The sequence below is a fragment of the Pyrus communis genome, chromosome 4 (genome assembly GCF_963583255.1).
Source record: "Pyrus communis chromosome 4, drPyrComm1.1, whole genome shotgun sequence".
Taxonomy (NCBI): domain Eukaryota; kingdom Viridiplantae; phylum Streptophyta; class Magnoliopsida; order Rosales; family Rosaceae; genus Pyrus; species Pyrus communis.
The window spans coordinates 5,239,956-5,259,726 of record NC_084806.1 but is presented as its reverse complement, the minus strand read 5'-3'; the positions used below and the strand labels follow the sequence as shown (position 1 = coordinate 5,259,726).

The following is a 19,771-nucleotide window of genomic DNA, read 5'->3' as shown; positions in this document are numbered from 1 at the left end:
ACAAAAATTAGTAAATTCTTTTTTGGTTAAATAATCTTTCACTCTCTTTTGGTTGACAAATAGATTTCCATTAATATATAGTTTAGATTTAGATAAAAGAAAAATTAACGAAAAAAAAAGTTCAAATATCTTTAAATTTAGGTTATAGTAGTAAATTTAGGTTATAATAAGGGAATTGTTATTATCACTAAAAAAATCTCATTCTACACTCCAAACTTTTTATATTAGGAAACAAAAATACACTTGTGAAAAGTGTAGAATGAGATTTTTGTAGTACGAATAACATTTCCCTATAATAAATTTTGCACGAAAAAATATATTTTTAAAAATATGAATATTATTATTTGTTATCGTATAGTAAGAGAAATACAAAAAAAAAAAAAAAGTACAAAAATAATTCAAATTTTTGCGGGTGCCAGAAAGTCACGAGTGACTGGTAGGGGTGCAACTCGGGCGGGTTGGAAGGTAAACCCAATCCTAACCCAACTTTTACAATTTGGGTGCGGGTTTCGGGTTGGGTTTTAAACGGGTTCATTCGGGCTTGGGTTTAATCGGGTTCGGATTTACTTGGGTTGGGTTCGGGTTGGCCCAACTTTTTCAAAATTAAAATTCAATTCTGCAAATTGTATCCGTTATAAAGTTAAACTAAATATGAATGTTTCAACCATGCAAAGTTTGAATTAAAATACAAGAAATACCAAAACTAGTACCAAAAAAAAAGAAAAAAGAAAAGAAAAGAGGAACACTTCATTGAGAGAGGCGCAGTTGCAAATTTTCATGGGCTTTCAGATAGAGGTGGAGAGCCGCATAATGAAATTGGAGACTAACAATTTAATATACCACTTTAGGGTTTGGAGGGGCAATTTATTAAAAAAATATATTAGAAAGGATGTGGGTTTTTGGACTTGGCCTATTTAGGTGTTATATGAGTATTAATTGATATAGGTCGTATTTGAGTTTGGTTAATCGGGTTGGGTTGGACAATCAACCCAACTCAGCCCAATCAATGAACGGGATAAAATCGAGTTGGATTCTGGGGGTTATAACTTATAAAAAACTTGTTTATTCGGATTTAAAGTCGGATTGAACATGAACGGATTCGGGTGGATCCAACCAAGTTGCATCCGTGACTGGCATTTGCAATCGGTTTTACGGTTTATCGAAAACCATGGAAAACCCCGGAAAACCCCGAATTATTCCAAAACCTGAACCCCGCCAAGAATCCTTCTGTGCCCGCCCAGCCTCTGCCCTTTGCCTTCTCCAAGCCGCCGCCGGCGAGTAACCTTCTCGATCGCTATCTTATTTTTTATTTCCCATCCAATCCAGGTTCCTCTACGTTTCGAATTCCAAGTATAAAGTCTCAAATTTTCAACACAGGGACCAAATTTAGGGCTTAGGGGGTCGTCTTTGTTTCTATGAATGGATCTTCTCCGAGCATACTCTGATCAAAACGACGACGAATTGAACGAGCCCGAGGAGCAGAACCAAAACCCTAAATCCGCACCGTCGTCCCCAGACTCGTCGCCGCCTCACCTCCTCCCCGCCAAGTCCGCCGCGCCCAATGTCGACGACACTATGCTGGCCCTGACGGTAGCCGGGGCCAACGGGTCTTCCACCCGCCCCATCGACCCGACCCAACACATCGTCGGCTTCAACCCCACCTACGAGCAGCTATGGGCACCAATCTACGGCCCGTCTCATCCTTACGCCAAGGATGGCATAGCCCAGGGGATGCGCAACCACAAACTCGGCTTCGTCGAGGACGCCTCCATTGAGCCCTTCGTGTTCGACGAGCAGTACAACACGTTTCACAAGTATGGGTATGCTGCTGACCCTTCGGCATCTGCTGGGTACAATTATGTAGGTGATTTCGAGGCCTTGCAGAAGAATGACGCCGTTTCTGTGTATAACATTCCCCAGCACGAGCAGAAGAAGCGGAAAATTGAAAAGAGAAAGGAATTGGAGGAGAATGAGGGTGGGGATGAGGATATGGACCCGGAGGAGGTCCAGAACCCGGCTAGTGACGTGTGGTTGATGAAGAATAAGAAGAGTCCGTGGGCGGGAAAGAAGGAGGGTCTGCCGACGGAGCTGACTGAGGAGCAGAAGAAGTATGCCGAGGAGTATGCGAAGAAGAAAGGTGAGGAGAAAGGCGCTGGTGATAAGGGCGAGGCTGTGGCTGAGAAGACTACGTTTCATGGAAAAGAAGAGAGGGATTATCAGGGTAGGTCATGGATTGCGCCGCCGAGAGATGCTAAGGCATCTAATGATCACTGTTATATTCCAAAGAGGTTGGTGCACACTTGGAGCGGGCACACGAAGGGTGTGTCTGCTATTAGGTTCTTCCCTAAGTACGGGCATTTGATTCTGTCTGCCGGGATGGATACCAAGGTGAAGATTTGGGATGTTTTCAATACCGGTAAGTGTATGAGAACTTACATGGGTCACTCGAAGGCAGTTCGGGATATTTGTTTTTCTAATGATGGGAGTAGGTTCTTAACTGCTAGTTATGATAAGAATATCAAGTACTGGGATACAGAAACCGGGCAGGTGATATCTACATTCTCGACTGGGAAGGTTCCTTATGTGGTTAAGTTGAACCCGGATGAGGATAAGCAAAATGTGTTGTTGGCTGGTATGAGTGATAAGAAGATTGTTCAGTGGGATATGAATGAGGGAAAGATCAATCAAGAGTATGATCAGCATTTGGGTGCTGTGAATACGATTACATTTGTGGATAATAACCGTAGGTTTGTTACTTCCAGCGATGACAAGTCGCTTCGCGTATGGGAGTTTGGGATCCCTGTGGTTATTAAGTATATTAGTGAGCCTCACATGCATTCCATGCCATCAATTTCGCTGCACCCCAATTCCAATTGGCTTGCGGCACAGAGTATGGACAATCAGATTCTGATTTATAGCACTAGGGAGAAGTTTCAGCTCAATAAGAAGAAGAGGTTTGCCGGGCATGTTGTTGCCGGGTATGCTTGCCAAGTCAATTTCTCGCCAGATGGACGGTTTGTTATGTCAGGTGATGGTGAAGGTCGATGCTGGTTTTGGGATTGGAAGACATGCAAAGTCTTCAGAACTCTCAAATGTCATGAAGGGGTATGCATTGGGGCAGCATGGCATCCCTTGGAGCAAAGTAAAGTTGCAACATGTGGCTGGGATGGCTTAATCAAGTATTGGTAAGTAAAGTTTCATTTCTGTAACACTTTTAATTCGCTTTATATGCATTCGTATGTGCAATATTTGGTTTTCTGATTTACCTGTCTAAGCAGTTTCAACATTTGATGCCAAAGGTTATGTGCCTATCTTATCTGCTAAAAACTAAAAAGTATAAAACTCATGCCAATTTTAGATGCGCGACAACTGATATAGCCAAGTATGGTTTATTGATGTAGTACTATGCTCTGACATATTGTGTATTTAGTAAAAATTTAGGATACCAAACTTGACCTTTTTCACATCCAACCTCTATGTTTGGGACTAGAAATGTAGGATACTAAACTTCAGATATTTTGTGTTTCTACCGCTCCAGAAGAAACTTTCTTTCCTCCATCCATCTCATGGATATAGGTGGACCAGGGTTAGAAACTATTTTCTTATAGGGCAGGGATGGGAAGCAATAATTTGCCTCTCTTAGGATAGTTTTATATAAAGGAGTTTTTATTTATTTATTTTCATTTCCACTATGAGTTTGCGGGGATTGGAGGAATTTCGTCCCACCAGTCTTGAACTGTTAGAGGGAAAGCGTACACTCTCCCTTCTTCCTCACCCATCCATCTTTGACCTAACCTTATGTAGGAGGAAAGAAGTCCTTAACTTTTCTTTTCAAGGAACTTGTACAATATGTATATCTTTCCATTTGTTAATGGTACCCGTTGTCTTTTACCTGTCAACGCTTAAGTCTCCATGCATAGTCAATAATTTTTTTAACAGCCTTGTCCAATTAGAACCAGCATGATAATGATTGGAAGACAGGTTTCACATTTTTCTCTCTTTCCTTCCTGGTCGTGCTTCAATGTCTTGGGGTCAAATTCATCAGTTCTCTTTCTGTGCCTGTGTTGTATCTTTGATTTAATGTCTTCACTTTATCTTATCAAACCTAAATGGATAAATGCTATTGCGGTGAAAGGAGTATCTTTTTATCGTGCAATATATTACTTAAAACGAGTTAATAATGGTAGGTTTCATCTTCCGATGGATCCTTTGGTTTCACGTATTGAGCTATATATTATATGGGGGATAGTTTTAACAAAAACCAAGTGCGTCAATTGTTTTCATATTTCATTGAGAAATGTTGCTGTTGCTTTACATACATGTGCACACTTGCATTCTCCTTTTAGTAAATGCGTGTATGATTAATCATTTGTCTGGTTTGCAGGGACTAGCCGCATTTCAGTTCAGTTTGGATAAGCGGGGCTATAACTTTGATTTACCCGTTTCTGTTCCACACGGGTGTAGCGCCATCATCATTGGATGTACCCATCTTGGTGATTGCCGGGCATAAGGATACTTATAAGATTGCAGGACGAACTCTCCTTCTTTGTCTCACTACAATCAACTGCAATCACCGATATCATCTGGTTACGCTGGATATGTACTTGTAATACAATGTTTTCGTTTTGATGTTCTGTTCTTGTAGTTTTGAAGACTCTGAGAAGTTTTACAGGTGTTGTTTTTTGCAAATGTCTCATTAATACTTGTAGTTTTTTTAAGACTTCGAGAAGTTAACGGCTAATTAATCTTGTATCCAAAAACTGCACCTTCATCATATGGCACAATTCATGTTGGACATGAAAGCTTTTGTGGTAGTGAAGGACACTCTTTCTAAACACGATTTTGCATCTCTTTGTATACACTCGACATTGGGGGAATGCATATTCATACATATGATGTGAATGATGTTAACCGTTTGAGCAACATGATCTTGAACAATGTGCACGGTTTTATTGAAACATTTAATGGGTTTGGAGTGATTGAAACATTCGACTTCGCTCAACATTTTTATCAATATTCTTCAATGTGGGACATTGCAGAATAGTAGCGAGATGTGAGCGACCAATTACTAACTAGTTATTCAAATCTTGCAACTATTTCCGTGGACAAACGGGCCCTTGACCTGTAGGTTGAGGAGCGTTTATGCGGTCCAGCACGGGGAGGGGACGGGTCCAAATTGTAAACTCAAATCGGGTAAATCTTTGTGAGTCGTGTGACATAAACAACTCTTCCTTGGCACCGCAAAAGTCTCGAGAGTTGAACACTAGTGAAATATTCAGTTCTTTTAGACCAAAAATTTGCCTACACTAATTAATCCTCAAAACGGTGTCATTTTAAGTCTAATTTAAAGGTTTTGTATCCCGGGAACCTACTGGTTTACCGCTATCGTCCCGCGAGAGATGGGCTCTATGTGGTTGAGACGAATCCTGCTCAGCCCAACCTCTCTGCCGCCGCAGAAGCCTCCCATGGCCGCCTTGTTAACCCCTGCCACACTCCAAAACCCCATCTCCTCTCCCTTTCTGAAACCCTCGCCGGCATCTCTCACTCCTCTTGCCTCCTCCCACCGCCGCCTTCTCTCAACAGCCGCGTCCTGTTCTCCTCCACGTCCTCTCGTCTCTGTCGACGAAACTTCCTTCGAATCCGGTGAGCACACCTTTGTTTCTTCGAGCAGGCTCTTTAATTTCGATTTTTCTGTTCTGGGTTCATCTTCTTCTTAGCTCTGATTTCGTCTGCCCTCTGATCAGCAGGAGGTGAAAGGAATGGGATTACGAACCGGAGCTCGAAAGTGCTTCTCAAGGGCATGCGATACGATGAACTTGAAGTAATTCTTTATCATCTCACTGTTAATTGCCTATGTCACTTATGAATATTGCTCCCAAGTTTGAATCCCGCTCTCCGTAGATTAGATTAGTTTAGAATATCGTCTTGTCGAAAATGTGTTGCTTATGATTTGTAATGCATTGACAGAAATGGGTTCGGTCACATGGGTACAGGCCTGGCCAGGCTCTAATGCTATGGAAACGTATATACGGGAATGGTATTTGGGCGCATCACAGTGATCAACTAGAAGGTTTTTCCTACTACTTTTCCTTATCCTGTTAACCCAATTCCACTTGTTTGTGCTTTATTCAGTTTCCTCGTGAATCTTGATGTAATTTGATTTCCGGTCAATGAATTTCGCTCGCCATTTTTAATGCGTAGGCTTGAACAAAGATTTTAAGAAGATGTTGAGTAAGAGTGCTGAGTTCAAGGCATTGGCTTTGAAACAAGTTATTACCGCGGCTGATGGAACTCGAAAGGTACATGGATTCATTTCCTTATGTCCCCTGTATTGCTTAACTATCATCGTACGTGGTCTTACTCTACTCGGTTAAAACTGCTTTTGGGAATATCATATATGCCTTTAGAAAGTTACTAGCATTTCTTAGAGAACCTTCTCATTGATTATGAAACTCACAGGAGGTTTCAGATTCTGTTCACTTTGGAAGATGGATTGGTGATAGAAACTGTTGTCATACCTAGCGTCGCTAGTGATAGTCGTAGCAGGAATACTGTTTGCGTTTCGAGTCAAGTGGGCTGTGCCATGAATTGTCAATTCTGCTACACTGGCAGGTAAGCTTCATTCTTCTCCTCTAAGCTGTGAATTCTACGTTCTTTCAATTTCCGTAGCCCAGATAATCTGAATGTTGGTTCTAAATCCTTCCATTTTCAGGATGGGTCTAAGGAGGAACCTGACTGCAGCTGAGATTGTAGAGCAGGCTGTATTTGCACGGTCCTTGTTCACAAGTGAAGTTGGCGACATTACGAATGTTGTATTTATGGTAGGTTAGGAGTTCACAATACATTTTCACATGGATATACGTTTTTTTTCATTAACCAAAATAAGAAAATCCTAGTTCGTTTCTCTGTCATCTAGACCCAAGTAATTTACTGAACTGGCATTATTCATTAGGTATAACGGATACTTTCATCCTCTGATAATTCATATAAATTTAAATTTCTAGGGAATGGGAGAACCACTTCAGAACATTGACAATGTTCTTAAAGCTGCTGACATAATGCTACATGATCAAGGCCTATATTTCAGTCCTCGAAAGGTCACAGTTTCAACAAGTGGGCTGGTTCCCCAGATGAGGCGTTTCCTTAAGGAATCTAATTGTGCTTTAGCCGTTAGTTTGAATGCAACGACAGATGAGGTATTTACATTCATTTTATTTGAATTGGCAAACCACATGTCTATGTGGATAGAAGAACACACTTGTACACATTCGCACGGGGGTATAACCTTTGCACAAACATCACATCTGCAGGTCAGAAACTGGATCATGCCAATTAACCGGAAGTATAAATTAGGCTTGCTTCTTCAGACCCTTAGGGAGGAACTTCGCTTCAAGAATAACTACAAAGTTCTTTTTGAATATGTGATGCTTGCAGGAATAAATGACAAGTAAATTAGCTTTTCGACTTCCTGCTGTTTGACTCGAATATGTCGTATCTGAAGTTTCTTTTCTGTTGTTTGTTTTGGTGGTTTGACTCTGTTCTTGGCGTAATGCAGTGTGGAGGATGCGAAGAGGCTTGCTGATCTCGTTCAGGGAATTCCATGCAAGATCAACCTCCTCTCATTTAACCCTCATAGCGGATCCCAATTCAGACCAACCAGCGAGGAGAAGATGGTTGAGTTTCGGAATCTCTTGGCTGAGTTAGGGTGCCGTGTCTTCTTGCGGTCGAGTAGAGGTGATGATCAGATGGCTGCCTGTGGTCAGCTTGGCAATCCCGATGTGGTCCAAGCTCCCTTGCTTCGCGTACCCGAGCAATTCAAAATGGCAGTGGAAGTCTCTGCGTGATTCGATTATCTGAACATTATATTCCTAAATCCTCTGGATGAAGCATGCTAAGCACGTGTTAGTTTGACTGCTCTGCCCGGGACCTATCTCTTGTGGTGCACCGCGATGTAACTTCGTTACCTGGCCTTCTTGTTATTCACGTTTCGTGTCACCTTGTCCGGCAGATTCAAATTAGCTTTTGCTTGTATGCACATCCGCCTGAATGCCCGTCTTATTGGTTACCAGTTTAAGATATTCGACGTCTTCTCCGAACAGAAAATGTAACCTGTTTATTGTGCGAAACCCTTCTTAAGGAAATATTCTGAGTTTCTCCTATGAAAGTAAGTTCTCGTAAGGGCTTTTTAGTCAAAATGGTAACTGAAATTTGAATAACTCCTCATTTTGGTCTTTGAGATTTGAAATTAATAGAAGTAAGTTTGTTCACTATCAATCATTTTTGTCATTTCATGAAAAATTTCCATTAAATAAGGCTAAAATGACAAAAATACTTTCAATTTTTATCAAATCAATTGGCCTATTGTTTATTAAATTGAGGATATTTTTATCGTTTTGGTTCTTATCTAATATAATTTTTCATGGAATGACCAAAATGATTGATGATGGATAAACTTAGGGACCACTTCTATTGATTTCAAATCTCAGAGACTGAAGTGATGAGTTACGCAAATTTCAATGACCATTTTAGCTAAAATACCTTCTCATAATTATTTTTTCGCATGCTAAATACATGGAATATTGTGCGTTGATGGCAGATATTGCCCTCACCGCATTCCATACCTTCATCATTGCCCTGCACCCTTAAACCAAGGGATATGTCATGCCCTACATCTCCTAATCAGGGAAGCTTGTCTATATTTTGCCTACAAATGGAGGTCCAATCAAGAATCCATTCTCTCCACGATATTATCAAAGTGCAGAGACCAATTTTATCAAAAATTAAGAGTGTATGTGAAAGGTGAAAAAAGATACGAGGATAGCACCGTCTTTATTATAATAATGAGCTCATGTGAGTATAACTATGACTTTACCCTCTGAGTGACATTGATCCAGAAAAAAACTACACAGTATATAAGGCTTAAGTTTGGTTAAATGAACTCTCTTGAAGGTGCTAGATAGGTCGTTGTAACAGAATTATGAATGCAATTTTTATTTGATAAAAAGTATAATCTATAATATGCATTAAGATTAAATTTAAAAATTAGGCCATAATACGATTGCGGAATTGTGACTCCATTTTTCTTATACAACTTTTGACACGTATTTTTGTGGAGTCCACTCTATATTATAACCATATGATTATTGGATTAAGGGTTTAGCATTATTTGTCCGTACTCGTGAATTTTTGTTACAAATAAATGTCTTAATTAATTTGGATTTGTCCAATTTTTTTATAAGAATAATCTATAAATGATGTTCAAAAAGTTAAACGGTTTAGATCAAAAATATATTATAAAGTGGATTTCACAAAAATGTGCGTAAAAAATATGCAAAAAAAAAATGGAGCCACGTGTGACCCACGAAACCTAAGTAGCTAAGTAAGGAGCACGTTAATCACTTTTAAAAAGTAACTTCCTTCCACAAAGTAGGGATTAGCCGCTTCATTCCTTTTCTTTTACATTTTTTTAATAAAGTAACGTTTCCACTTTCTAAACAGTTGGCCACCTCTTCCACGCGCCGAAGAAGGCCCGTAGGGGCACGAAACTTTTTTTGGCGGCAACTCCTTTTTCATGCCAACACTCCAAGAATTTGGTGGCCATAAAATCTCCTCCAGTCCGTTCCCTCTTTCATTTTCGCATTTCCACTTCAACCGTCTCTCTCTCTCGCCTCCTCTCGTTCTCTCTCTACTTTCTCTTCAAATCCTAGCTTGCAGTCCAGATTCGAAATCGTTAGGTTTTAATTTCCGAGCTCCGGTGCTCTTCTTTCCTCTGTTAGCGTTCGAAGTACAGTAGCGGTGAACGAGCAATGGGAACGAGTGGGAAGGAAGACTCGGTGCAGTTCACCGATTACATCTATCAGGACCGGAGCTTGTCGAAGCATGTTCGCGATAACGTCCATGGAATCATCTATCTCGAGCCGGTATGTGCCTCGATTCCGCCGCTTAGTTTCGTTTTTGCGATTTCGCGTTATCTGTGATGATGTTGTTTTTCGTGTGTCATCTCTGTTTCGTGCCATTGTTCTCGGAAATGAGAATCGTAGATTTGAATTGAATACGAGAGCAGTTTGTTTTCGAATTTTGTGTTTTAAGGTCGCTGTTGTATCGAATAATGCGGTATCGATATCTTGCTGCAAGAAATGTTTGTTTTGGTTTTAGTTTAGTTTTCTGCTTTGATTTGGCTCGTAGTTTAGAGGAATGCATATTGTTTAATTAATTTCATATTCATATGTTTTGAGACTGTTAATTGCGATTTTAAGTTTAAAGCGATCGTATGCATCAGCTTTTCTGAAATCGCTGGCGTTGATTTCTGCTGTATTTAGATCATATTTCAGAGCATTAGGAAATTGTTTGATGAATTTAGATCGCAAATCATCTCGAGCATGTGAATCAAAACTTTTTGTTTTGGTAGATCAAGTTTGAAGTGAGTTATAGCTTTACAGGTAATATATTTGGACCTAAAGTTCTGATTTAAACTGATTGAGGTAAATTATTAGTAATTTTGTTGTCAACTAGTTGTTTTGTTCTATTTTCTGCTTCGGTTTAAGTTTCAGAGAAGACAGATTTTAGAACTGCTTGAGGATTTTAGGTTCACATGCTTTGGTGTAGAAGTAGAACTGAGACTGAAGATTTTGTATTCTGAGATTGAGGATTTTAGGTTTAGATGCTTGAAAATTCAAATAATAAAGTTCAAAGTCGAAGAAGCATAAATTCTCACATTAATAGTTAACAAGTGAAATCTAACTTTTGATAAATAATGGAAGTCGATAAATCATAGCGGATATGGAACAAATTGTCTTTTGTTGAATTTGCATTAGGCTTGGATTTGAGGTAATGATGTCTTAAGGCTCATCATTTGAAATTCAAATTCTCAAGTTTATTGTGATTTTTCATTTGGATATCTTGGGTAAAGTATTTAAATATGGATTTCTTTCACATTGACTTTTGTACTTGTACTTACCGTAAACATTACATTGCCTTCAACTTAGAATGTAAATTAACGAGTCATGGAAGTTATGTTAAATATCGTATCAAATGAATCTTTCTGTTGTTTGTTGCAGTTTTGCTTGAAGTTCATCGACACTGCACAGTTTCAGAGGCAAGTTTGATAATATTCTATGCAAGGGTCATTTTCTCTTGAGTAAATTTTTGGATTTCTTTTCCTGATATTGCTGTCATTTTTTTGCAGGCTCCGTGATCTTAAACAACTTGGTGAGTTGAACTTACTAAATGAATTAGCATTAAGAAATGTTAGATTTACAGATAATGGGGATATTAAATTTCTAGATATTAATTGTTGTAGATATGCTGACATAACCTATCTCTTTTCCCAACTTCTTGAGATAAGTTGAGTACCAGTTTCATTTTGTTTCTGACCAACGGGTGTGGGATTGTGTGTCTGTGTGTATAAGTACACATATTAAATGTTATCTAATATATCCTCATTGTTTGAAATCACCTTACTACATTCGTCTGTACCTGTTCTACCGATGTATTTCTATTCAATACTTCAGGTTTGATTTTAATCTTACTTCTGATCCAGGTCTGACAGACATGGTTTACCCTGGGGCTGTACATTCTCGGTTTGAGCATTCACTCGGGGTGTATTGGCTGGCTGGTGAAGCTATCAATAAACTTAAACTCTACCATGTAGGAATTTGTCATAACAGCCTAATCGTTCTCATTCTGCAATTTATGAATAAGAACTCATTCCTCTTTCATCTGCCATCCTTGTAGGGGGACCTCGAAATTGATTCTTTTGACAGGACAACAGTAAAACTTGCTGGTAATGAATCTGTACCTGCTGTAATAAATGCTTTTCTTCTTGTAACCTGGTCCCACATCTCTATTTTTTGTCAAATCTCTTTCTAGGACTACTGCATGATATCGGCCATGGGCCGTTCAGCCACATGTTCGAGCGCGAGTTTCTTCCTCGGGTTATTAACGGTTGCACATGGTGATTCTTACAATCTTCAAGTGAATTTAGCTCCATTTTTCTTGTACAGTAGAAGAAGACTGCATTTTACAAACTTAAACCTTTCTGAAACTAATATCACTGCTTTTCTGTTTCATTTATGACTTGCATATGCAACATGTCCATGTTCTTTAGGTAAGAGATACAGCACACGGATCTTTTCACTTTCTGTGAAATTAGTTTGTGCAATTTTATAGGGATACTTCATGGTTGTTTGGTGGTTGTAAATGGTATGTGTTTTTAGTCAGGATATCAAGTCCACTTTTAGGGTTATAACTTTGAATGCTTTCTAGGTCTCATGAGGAGATGTCTGTGAAAATGATCGACTACATTGTCGAAGAGAACAATATTGATATTGATCCTGCAGAGCTTAAAAGGGTGCAGGTTAGTTTGTTTTGCCATTACCATTATTTAGTGAATAGGATTGCATTGTGATATCCTTCCATGTATTCCTCATTGATGTCTTCATTTCTTTGCAACTTTTAACTGCTGAGATCACTTCAACTTCTGTACAATTCTTTGTTGGCTCAATATGGGTAAATGTGAATGCTGATGGATGCTTTATCGATAGTAATAATGGATTAGGATTTAATGTATTGGGAATGTAATGTATCTTTACAGGAACTGATCCGTGCTAGCTCCAACCATGGGGAACAGAATGTAAGTTATCATAAAGTTTAAGGCTCAAATTTTGAGATTTCTTCTAGTATCTCAGAACACCTTACAGACTACTTTTTCACTTTAATGCTCGCACTCTACATTGGATTCCTTTAGTATTTTATCCTTAGCCCTTTGCAATATGCTAAAAATGCAGAGTGTGACAAACAAGCGTTTCTTGTATGATATTGTTGCAAATGGGCGAACTGGAATAGATGTTGACAAGTAGGTCACTTGATTTCCTTTTATAGAAGGTCTGGCGTTTCATTTGGAAATTGCTACTTGTTATCTGACAATGCTAAGTGATACAGATGTCATCTCTCTACAGGTTTGATTACATGGTGCGTGACTCCCGAGCATGTGGTATAGGCTGTAGTTTTCAGTTCGAAAGGTATTTATAAGTTAACAATTCACGGAGCACTTAAATTCATTGAAGATCCATGACGTCCAGTACACTCAAAGTTTTGAAATTTCCATTTGTGTAGAAGTTTAAACTTGGTGGTTGTGTTATTTGTACAGACTTGATGTTTTGAAACTATTACTTTTCCCATACTGACGATTTTTGCTGGAACATATTTTTGTTCTTTCAAATTGCAGGCTGATGGAAACTATGAGAGTTATAGATGATGAGATATGTTATCGCGCTAGTGATTGTGAGTATGTATTGAATATTTTTTTGTCACTCTCGCAACGCAATCGTTATGGTTCTTTAAATTTTATTTGATATCTTGGGCAGATCTGACAGTCCACAAGCTCTTTGCTACTCGTGCCGATCTGCATCGAACCGTGTACACACATGCTAAAGTGAAGGTCAGAGATAGAACCAAAAAAATTTCGCTGAAGCATCAAAATTATAATGGTACTATAAATAGATTAACTTTTCTGATCTGCCTCTGGACATCTATGTTTTCACAGGCTGTTGAACTCATGGCCATCGATGCTATGTGCCATGCAAATAGTGCTTTTAAAATTGCAGAATCAATTCAAAGCGCAGCTGAGTTTTGGAAGGTGCAAGTGCTTTATCATTTAGCAGAGTTTTTTACTAAGGCTTTTATCATTGTACCACTAACGTTATCTGTGTTAATCTACAGTTGGATGACACAATTTTGAAGAGGATTGAAACTTCTGATGACCCTGAACTCAAGGAAGCTAAGGATTTGATCCATCGCATTCGAAGAAGGGATCTTTACCAGGTACCCTTATATGTCCACCCCACAAGAAATAGGTCCTGTAGTATTACATTGTTTGCGTGTCTCAGTTCTTAGTGTTTCCTAGCGTAATTCATTAGGCAATCCAGTTTGTTACAATTTTTATTTGCTTTGGCAGTTCTGCAACGAGTATTCTGTTCCAAAGGAAAACCTAGAACATTTCAAAGACATCACGCCTAAAGACATAGTTTGTTCCGAGGTTCCAAATATATTATTAGTTTCTTACATCTTCCTCTGTCCGTTATGCTTATCAAGTAGATACATGATACCTTGTGCCTAATTTTCCGTCCAGAAATCTGGTAGTGTTACACTCAAGGAAGAGGATGTTGCAGTCTGCACTGTTAAAATTGATTTGACTCATGGAAGGAAGAACCCTCTTGAAAGGTACCTTATACTCCTAAATCATATCATGATTATTATCAAGCCACTGCTTGTCTTCGTATAACATCATTAAATTTGCTTTTGGTAATTTTGTTTAACAAATAATTTGCTCTCTTTTATGCATGCACCTGCTCCTCCAGAATCAATTTTTTCAAGGTACTTTCGACCTATTTATGGCTTGATGCCCCGTATTTTACTCATCTTTCAAGCCGCTGATTTAATGAATGAATAAACCTCGTAAACCGCATGATCGCTGCAATATGTGGCAACCGCAGTGCATATATACTGTAGAAGCAACTATCGAAAAGATTTTAGTGAATCGTCAAATTTAACCTGATCATAGCTTTAGCATTTGGACATACTGCTGATATTGAAATCTGTGGTGTGTTAAACTGTGGGGTAGTTGTGTACTTTTTGGCAATCATATTCTTCCGTTACTAATTTCCATGGTAGAACGAACGGATCTGGATATGAAATTGTCCTTGAAACAAGTTAACAGCTTGAGAATCTCTGTTATTTTTCTGAAATTCTTGAAGTAGACGGTACTTTCTTCCGTAGGTGGTTGAATTTTACGGTGTATTGACGGGCTTGATTTTTATCAGGATTATGAGAGTGCTCTACATGGTGAAAAGTTTTCGATCCAAGATGATCGCATAAGTCACTTGCTTCCAACATTCTATCAAGACAAGATAGTCAGGGTGTATGCGAAGAAGCCCGAACTGGTTCGCTTCTTAGTACATGCTGTGTTTGTTAACTTAATCGCGTATTCTGTATTAATTTCTTATGACTAACAAGCGATGATGTAATCAATCAGGTTGCAGCAGTTTCCGAGGCCTTTGAGAATTATCAGAAGATGATATACGGACGGACAGAACAGGTACATCCAACTCCTAAGAAGAAACAACGCAAAGCCTGATTTCGGAACCTAACCACCGTGACCAATGTGTATAAATCCTCATCGTATATCTGATTCATAAGGATACGTATTAGGTATACCGGTATACGTCTCGGCGCTACCACATATTTTGGATTTAGGAAATCTGCAACTTTGTAAAATCCACTATAAATCTACATTTAACAACTCTGTAACGATCCACATGCTGAAAAAAGCCATGAGAAAATGTATAAATACAATATAATCTTTGCATCTCTCTCTCCCCCTTAATTCATTTTATATTTTACATAGTAATTTGCCATATTAGTAGAGAGAATTGTTTACGGAAAAATAAAATGAAATATAAAAGTTTTTGGGCTTGGATAAAAGTCTTTTGGTCCATAAAGGATACCAAAACTCCTGATGGGCCGGAAGGGTTTCCTATCAATCACAAACAATCTAACTTCTTTAACAAAAGCCGTTAGATTATTTGACCTTACAGAATCTAGTGGCTCTTATTTAGATGTGTAACCTGAATGTGAATGTTTAATGTGCATTGCAAAAGGAATACAAAAGGAAAAGAAACACCACCGACGAACAACTCTATATATACACAACTAGACCAGAAAATCCAACTTTTCGCAATTAAGTAGGCTACTGGCTCTCTCAGACTACTTGAAACAAACATGGAGGGCAAACGAGCAGGCTTTGGAAGTGGAAAGAAGGCTGCGGGCAATATCGACATACAAAGTTTGGACCAACAGTTGGCGAGGCATCTCGACCGACTATGCTCGATGGAGAAGAAGAAGAAGGAGAAGACGAAAGAGTTGCTTGACGGCCAAGAAAGCCAAGTCATCAGAGACAACAACACCAGAGTTGTTGCGGCCATCAAGCCGGCAAAAGAGGAGGAGGAGTGGCAAATCGTGCCGGATAAACTCGTCGTGAAGCAAGTTTTCGCCCATGGAACGTTTGGTTCCGTCCATAGAGGCCTCTACGACGGCCAACAAGTCGCAGGTATATATATGTCGTAATTACTGATTACATCTGCTTAATTACTTCATGTTTATATGTGCATGGCTTAATATTTTTCTTTCTTAATTAAACAGTCAAATTTTTGGAGTGGGGAGAAGAAGGCCAAAACACAAACGCTCAAATAGCTTCTTTGCAAAACGATTTTAGACGGGAGGTTTCTGTTTGGCATAAACTTGATCACCCCAACATTACCAAGGTACAAAAACCATTCAGTTTTTTTTTTTTTTTTTCTTTCTTTCTTTTCCTTTTCTACAATTAAATGTAAATTTTATTTTAATTTTTGTTATGTTATTAAAAAAATATTTAATTTTATTTTTCCAGTTCATTGGAGCCGCAACAAATACATCAAAACTAAAATCCCACAGTAAGGTAGAGATAAGCCCTAACTCCGCCTGCGTTATCGCGGAGTATCTTTCCGGCGGTACTCTAAAATCTCACCTCATAAAGCACCGGGAAAGGAAGCTGCCTCTAAAGACTGTCAAACAAATGGCACTTGATCTTGCTAGAGGGTATCACAAATTTCCCTACATACATATTTGTCTATGTAATTTGGCCTAATCTTCGTCAGTGTAATTTTATTAATTTTCTGCTATATATGAGAAATTAATGATATATGTGTTAATTTGCATGCAGGTTGAGTTACTTGCACAGCAAGAATATTGTTCATCGAGATGTGAAATCGGAAAACCTGCTTATTGACAAGGACGGTAGGGTAAAGATAGCGGATTTCGGCGTTGCTCGTTTCCAGGCTTCGAATTCAAGCGAGATGACAGGCTACACCGGCACACCTGGATACATGGCGCCTGAGGTAAGTTAATATTACCTGTACGGAAATTAAAAGTAGATATAAATGTTTCTGGGAATATTACTATATTCTGAATGTCCAGCATTATTGTTCGAATAAATTGCTTGTCCCCTTTAAACTCTATCCCTGTGGCCGAGTCAGTGTCAGCATTTTTTCTCATCCATTTATAAACTTTGAATTGTTGATTTGGTTTTGCAGTAATCTAACTAATACCAAATGTGTTAATTGCAGGTCATAGAAAATAAACCATATGACAAAAGATGTGACGTTTACAGCTTCGGAATTTGCTTATGGGAGATGTATCGCTGCGATATGCCATATCCTAACGTCGGATTCTCAGAATTGGCTTCAGCAGTTGTGAATGAAGTACGTACGTATGCGTACATATCGTGTACAGAAGAATTTCAATAGCTCTATTTCTGTCTTTGTAATAATTCATGTAACGTTAAACTTACAATGCTTTGTTTTATTTGACTGCAGAATTTAAGACCAGTGATACCGAATGGTTGCCCTAGCTCCTTAGCTAAAGTGATGAGCAGGTGCTGGGATTCAAAACCGAACAGAAGGCCAGAAATGGCAGAGGTTATCTCGATGCTGGAGGCAATTGACCTTTCAGAAAATAAAGGTTTGGGTTGCTTCTCCATCTTCAGCTGCAAACAGTAAGGCAAATCAATGGGAAAGTAAAACGGAGCTCCTACAGACCAAGAACTACGAGATCGCTCTTCATTCTGGGGCAACGGAGGGAGGCGTACCGTTCGAAAGGAAGAAGGCGAAATTCTTTTTCCTTTCCAAACGAATTGTCAAATACACACACTATGTAGTAAAATTTGTATATCACTTACATGTGAAAAGGCTAAAAGTGGTTTTGAACTGACGTTGCTTATGTTGGTGGAGCAATTAGTGAAGCATAAGTTGGCAAACTCACCAAAAATGGTCAGTAATGTAAACGAATATGATGTACGCCTTGTCCTGGGCAAACTGGCATCCTCTCAGCTCTCGAAGAAACGGCATTTTAACCAGTTTTCCAGGCTATACAATGCTGAAGTCAAAAGATCATTTACACCCCGTCTGAGCTATACATACGTCGATGGAACACCTGATTCAATGCTGAGTTAGTTGCTACATGTGTGCACCGGATTCAAGTCAGTCTCCCATCCGCCGATTCATTCTTCATAGATATTTTAGAGAATATAAATGCAAATTCATGTCAAGAAAATCTACATATACTTGATACAATGAGTTCCTTGTCATGAACATTATGGATTGATAGTTATTCACTTATTTGTGAAACTTGAAATTGCTTTATCTATCTTTCCAAATCTCTAGTTTTTTTTCTTCTTCATTTTTCTCCAATTTCAAAGTTAAAAAAAAACAACCAATCGAACAGAATGACCTATTTTTATACTTTTTAAATTTTAAGAAAACCGAACTAAACCAAACCCAATAGTAACTTTAGTTTGGTTTTTAATTTAGCTAAAAACCAAACCATATTAAAACGAACTCGCCCCTATTATTTACGGTCGTCTCAATGTTTAAGAAATTAACATTTGAATCTTTACCCAAAAAGGGCTAGGGACATTTTTAAACCATCAAGTTTGAAATCAATTTCAAAAAAAGTTTATGAGATGTTACTTTGTTCACAGTGCACCTTAACCCTTTATTTTGTTTTTGGTAACCTTTTGGACATTGTTTGATTTGCCTACTGCCAAATTTTGCAGCTGCATTTTCATTGTGGACAGGTCATCTTGTTCTTTTGTTTTTTTTTTTTTTAGTTTAGTTTTTATGACTGATCTGTGTTGCTTCGGCAAATGATTTCTGTTGCTTATGCGATTTTGTAGCCTCGCTGTCTTGTGATGGTTTTGGTAAGGGTTTCGGTGCTTGGTATGTCACTCCTTGTCTATAGGACATATCAATATCGGGATTTCTCGTTCTAATGGTCTGATTTATGTGATGGGCGTATAAAGATTTAAAATTATTTGTAATTTATGCTTATTACCTCCAGATTAATAAATTAATCACTAGAACATATGTATCCATTTGACATCCTTGTAAATGATTGGTTATAGTAATGAAATTCTATCGTTTTTGTCCAAAAATAAATAAAAAAATTTGCACATTTTGTTAAGTTGATTGTCTAATCAACCATAGTGCTCCTGTGTGCTTTTTACATGTACCAGTTGTTCCAAAAAATATACCCACATTTTATAGGTGTGTCTTGCACTTACAGCGTCATTAGTTAATAGTTGTACTATGAACCTAAAATGTGTACATTAATAAAATGTCAAAACATCACAAGTAACATGAGAAAATTGAAAATTCCTTGTTCATTTTTTTTTTAAATTGATACTTTACTATGATACGTGGACATACTTTTTAGTATGTTGAGAACACAGTTTGTTCAAGTATCATAATACAAATAGTTTAATATTTAAAAATAATTTTTAATCATTTTTATTATGACACTTGAGTATAGTGCATTGTATTTTCAGCGCACTGAAAAATGTCTAAAAAAACATTCAAAAAGAGGAATGCTACATTTGGATTTGGATCCTTTCCGAGGCAACTAGTAGGGATCCTCCTGATCAGTGTTAGTGGACCGTTGAGTTTTTATCCAACGGCTACAATTATTATAACTTTTAAAATACTCTCCTATTTGTAGCCGAAACGTCCATTAATATTGGCCAAAGGATCCCGACCAGAGAGGATCCAAATCCGTCACATTTAAGGCCTATTGGTCTTTTGAGTTATTGCTGACCAATTAGGGACCGACACGTATGCCCATAATGAAACAAATTTTACTTCCTCCTAAACACAAACTCATCCGCTTCGGCTTCATACATAAA

General features: G+C 38.4%; 3 protein-coding genes across 4 annotated transcripts; all 3 read left to right on the top strand.

The window, feature by feature from the left end:
• The first annotated feature begins 1,268 nt into the window (after nt 1-1,268).
• On the top strand, nt 1,269-4,884 carry LOC137731208 (uncharacterized). 2 transcript variants are annotated; one of them, XM_068470311.1, is made up of 2 exons: nt 1,269-3,185; nt 4,385-4,884. In XM_068470311.1, the coding sequence occupies exons 1-2, from the start codon at nt 1,420-1,422 to the stop codon at nt 4,389-4,391; spliced, it is 1,773 nt and encodes a 590-aa protein (XP_068326412.1). In that variant the 5' UTR covers nt 1,269-1,419; the 3' UTR covers nt 4,392-4,884. The 2 variants fall into 2 exon arrangements, with proteins under 2 accessions (XP_068326412.1, XP_068326413.1); XM_068470312.1 differs by lacking the exon at nt 4,385-4,884 and having other exon boundaries at nt 1,269-3,189.
• A 514-nt stretch (nt 4,885-5,398) lies between these two features.
• Nucleotides 5,399-15,334, top strand: LOC137731774 (uncharacterized). The gene is made up of 27 exons (XM_068470985.1): nt 5,399-5,643; nt 5,745-5,821; nt 5,968-6,070; nt 6,202-6,299; nt 6,470-6,612; nt 6,713-6,821; nt 7,005-7,196; nt 7,311-7,447; nt 7,556-7,787; nt 11,058-11,095; nt 11,186-11,208; nt 11,540-11,646; nt 11,734-11,782; nt 11,869-11,953; nt 12,265-12,355; nt 12,593-12,631; nt 12,786-12,853; nt 12,957-13,019; nt 13,226-13,281; nt 13,365-13,438; nt 13,544-13,636; nt 13,720-13,821; nt 13,955-14,035; nt 14,129-14,220; nt 14,358-14,373; nt 14,820-14,939; nt 15,032-15,334. Exons 1-27 carry the CDS (start codon nt 5,400-5,402, stop codon nt 15,131-15,133), a joined length of 2,634 nt encoding a protein of 877 aa, XP_068327086.1. The 5' UTR covers nt 5,399; the 3' UTR covers nt 15,134-15,334.
• A 443-nt stretch (nt 15,335-15,777) lies between these two features.
• LOC137730573 (serine/threonine-protein kinase 54-like) lies at nt 15,778-17,610 on the top strand. Its single transcript, XM_068469556.1, has 6 exons — nt 15,778-16,105; nt 16,198-16,319; nt 16,445-16,632; nt 16,757-16,931; nt 17,160-17,294; nt 17,409-17,610. Exons 1-6 carry the CDS (start codon nt 15,778-15,780, stop codon nt 17,589-17,591), a joined length of 1,131 nt encoding a protein of 376 aa, XP_068325657.1. The 3' UTR covers nt 17,592-17,610.
• The last annotated feature ends 2,161 nt before the right edge of the window (nt 17,611-19,771 follow it).

Bases quoted from the DNA above. Each gene is read 5' to 3' on its own strand.
- LOC137731208 (XM_068470311.1), top strand. From the start codon at position 1,420: ATGGATCTTCTCCGAGCATACTCTGATCAAAACGACGACGAATTGAAC.
- LOC137731774 (XM_068470985.1), top strand. From the start codon at position 5,400: ATGGGCTCTATGTGGTTGAGACGAATCCTGCTCAGCCCAACCTCTCTG. The intron at 5,822-5,967 runs GTAATTCTTTAT...ATGCATTGACAG, and splicing joins TGCGATACGATGAACTTGAA to AAATGGGTTCGGTCACATGG. The intron at 11,647-11,733 runs GTAGGAATTTGT...CCATCCTTGTAG, and splicing joins ATAAACTTAAACTCTACCAT to GGGGACCTCGAAATTGATTC.
- LOC137730573 (XM_068469556.1), top strand. From the start codon at position 15,778: ATGGAGGGCAAACGAGCAGGCTTTGGAAGTGGAAAGAAGGCTGCGGGC. The intron at 16,106-16,197 runs GTATATATATGT...TTAATTAAACAG, and splicing joins CGACGGCCAACAAGTCGCAG to TCAAATTTTTGGAGTGGGGA. The intron at 16,633-16,756 runs GTATCACAAATT...ATTTGCATGCAG, and splicing joins GCACTTGATCTTGCTAGAGG to GTTGAGTTACTTGCACAGCA.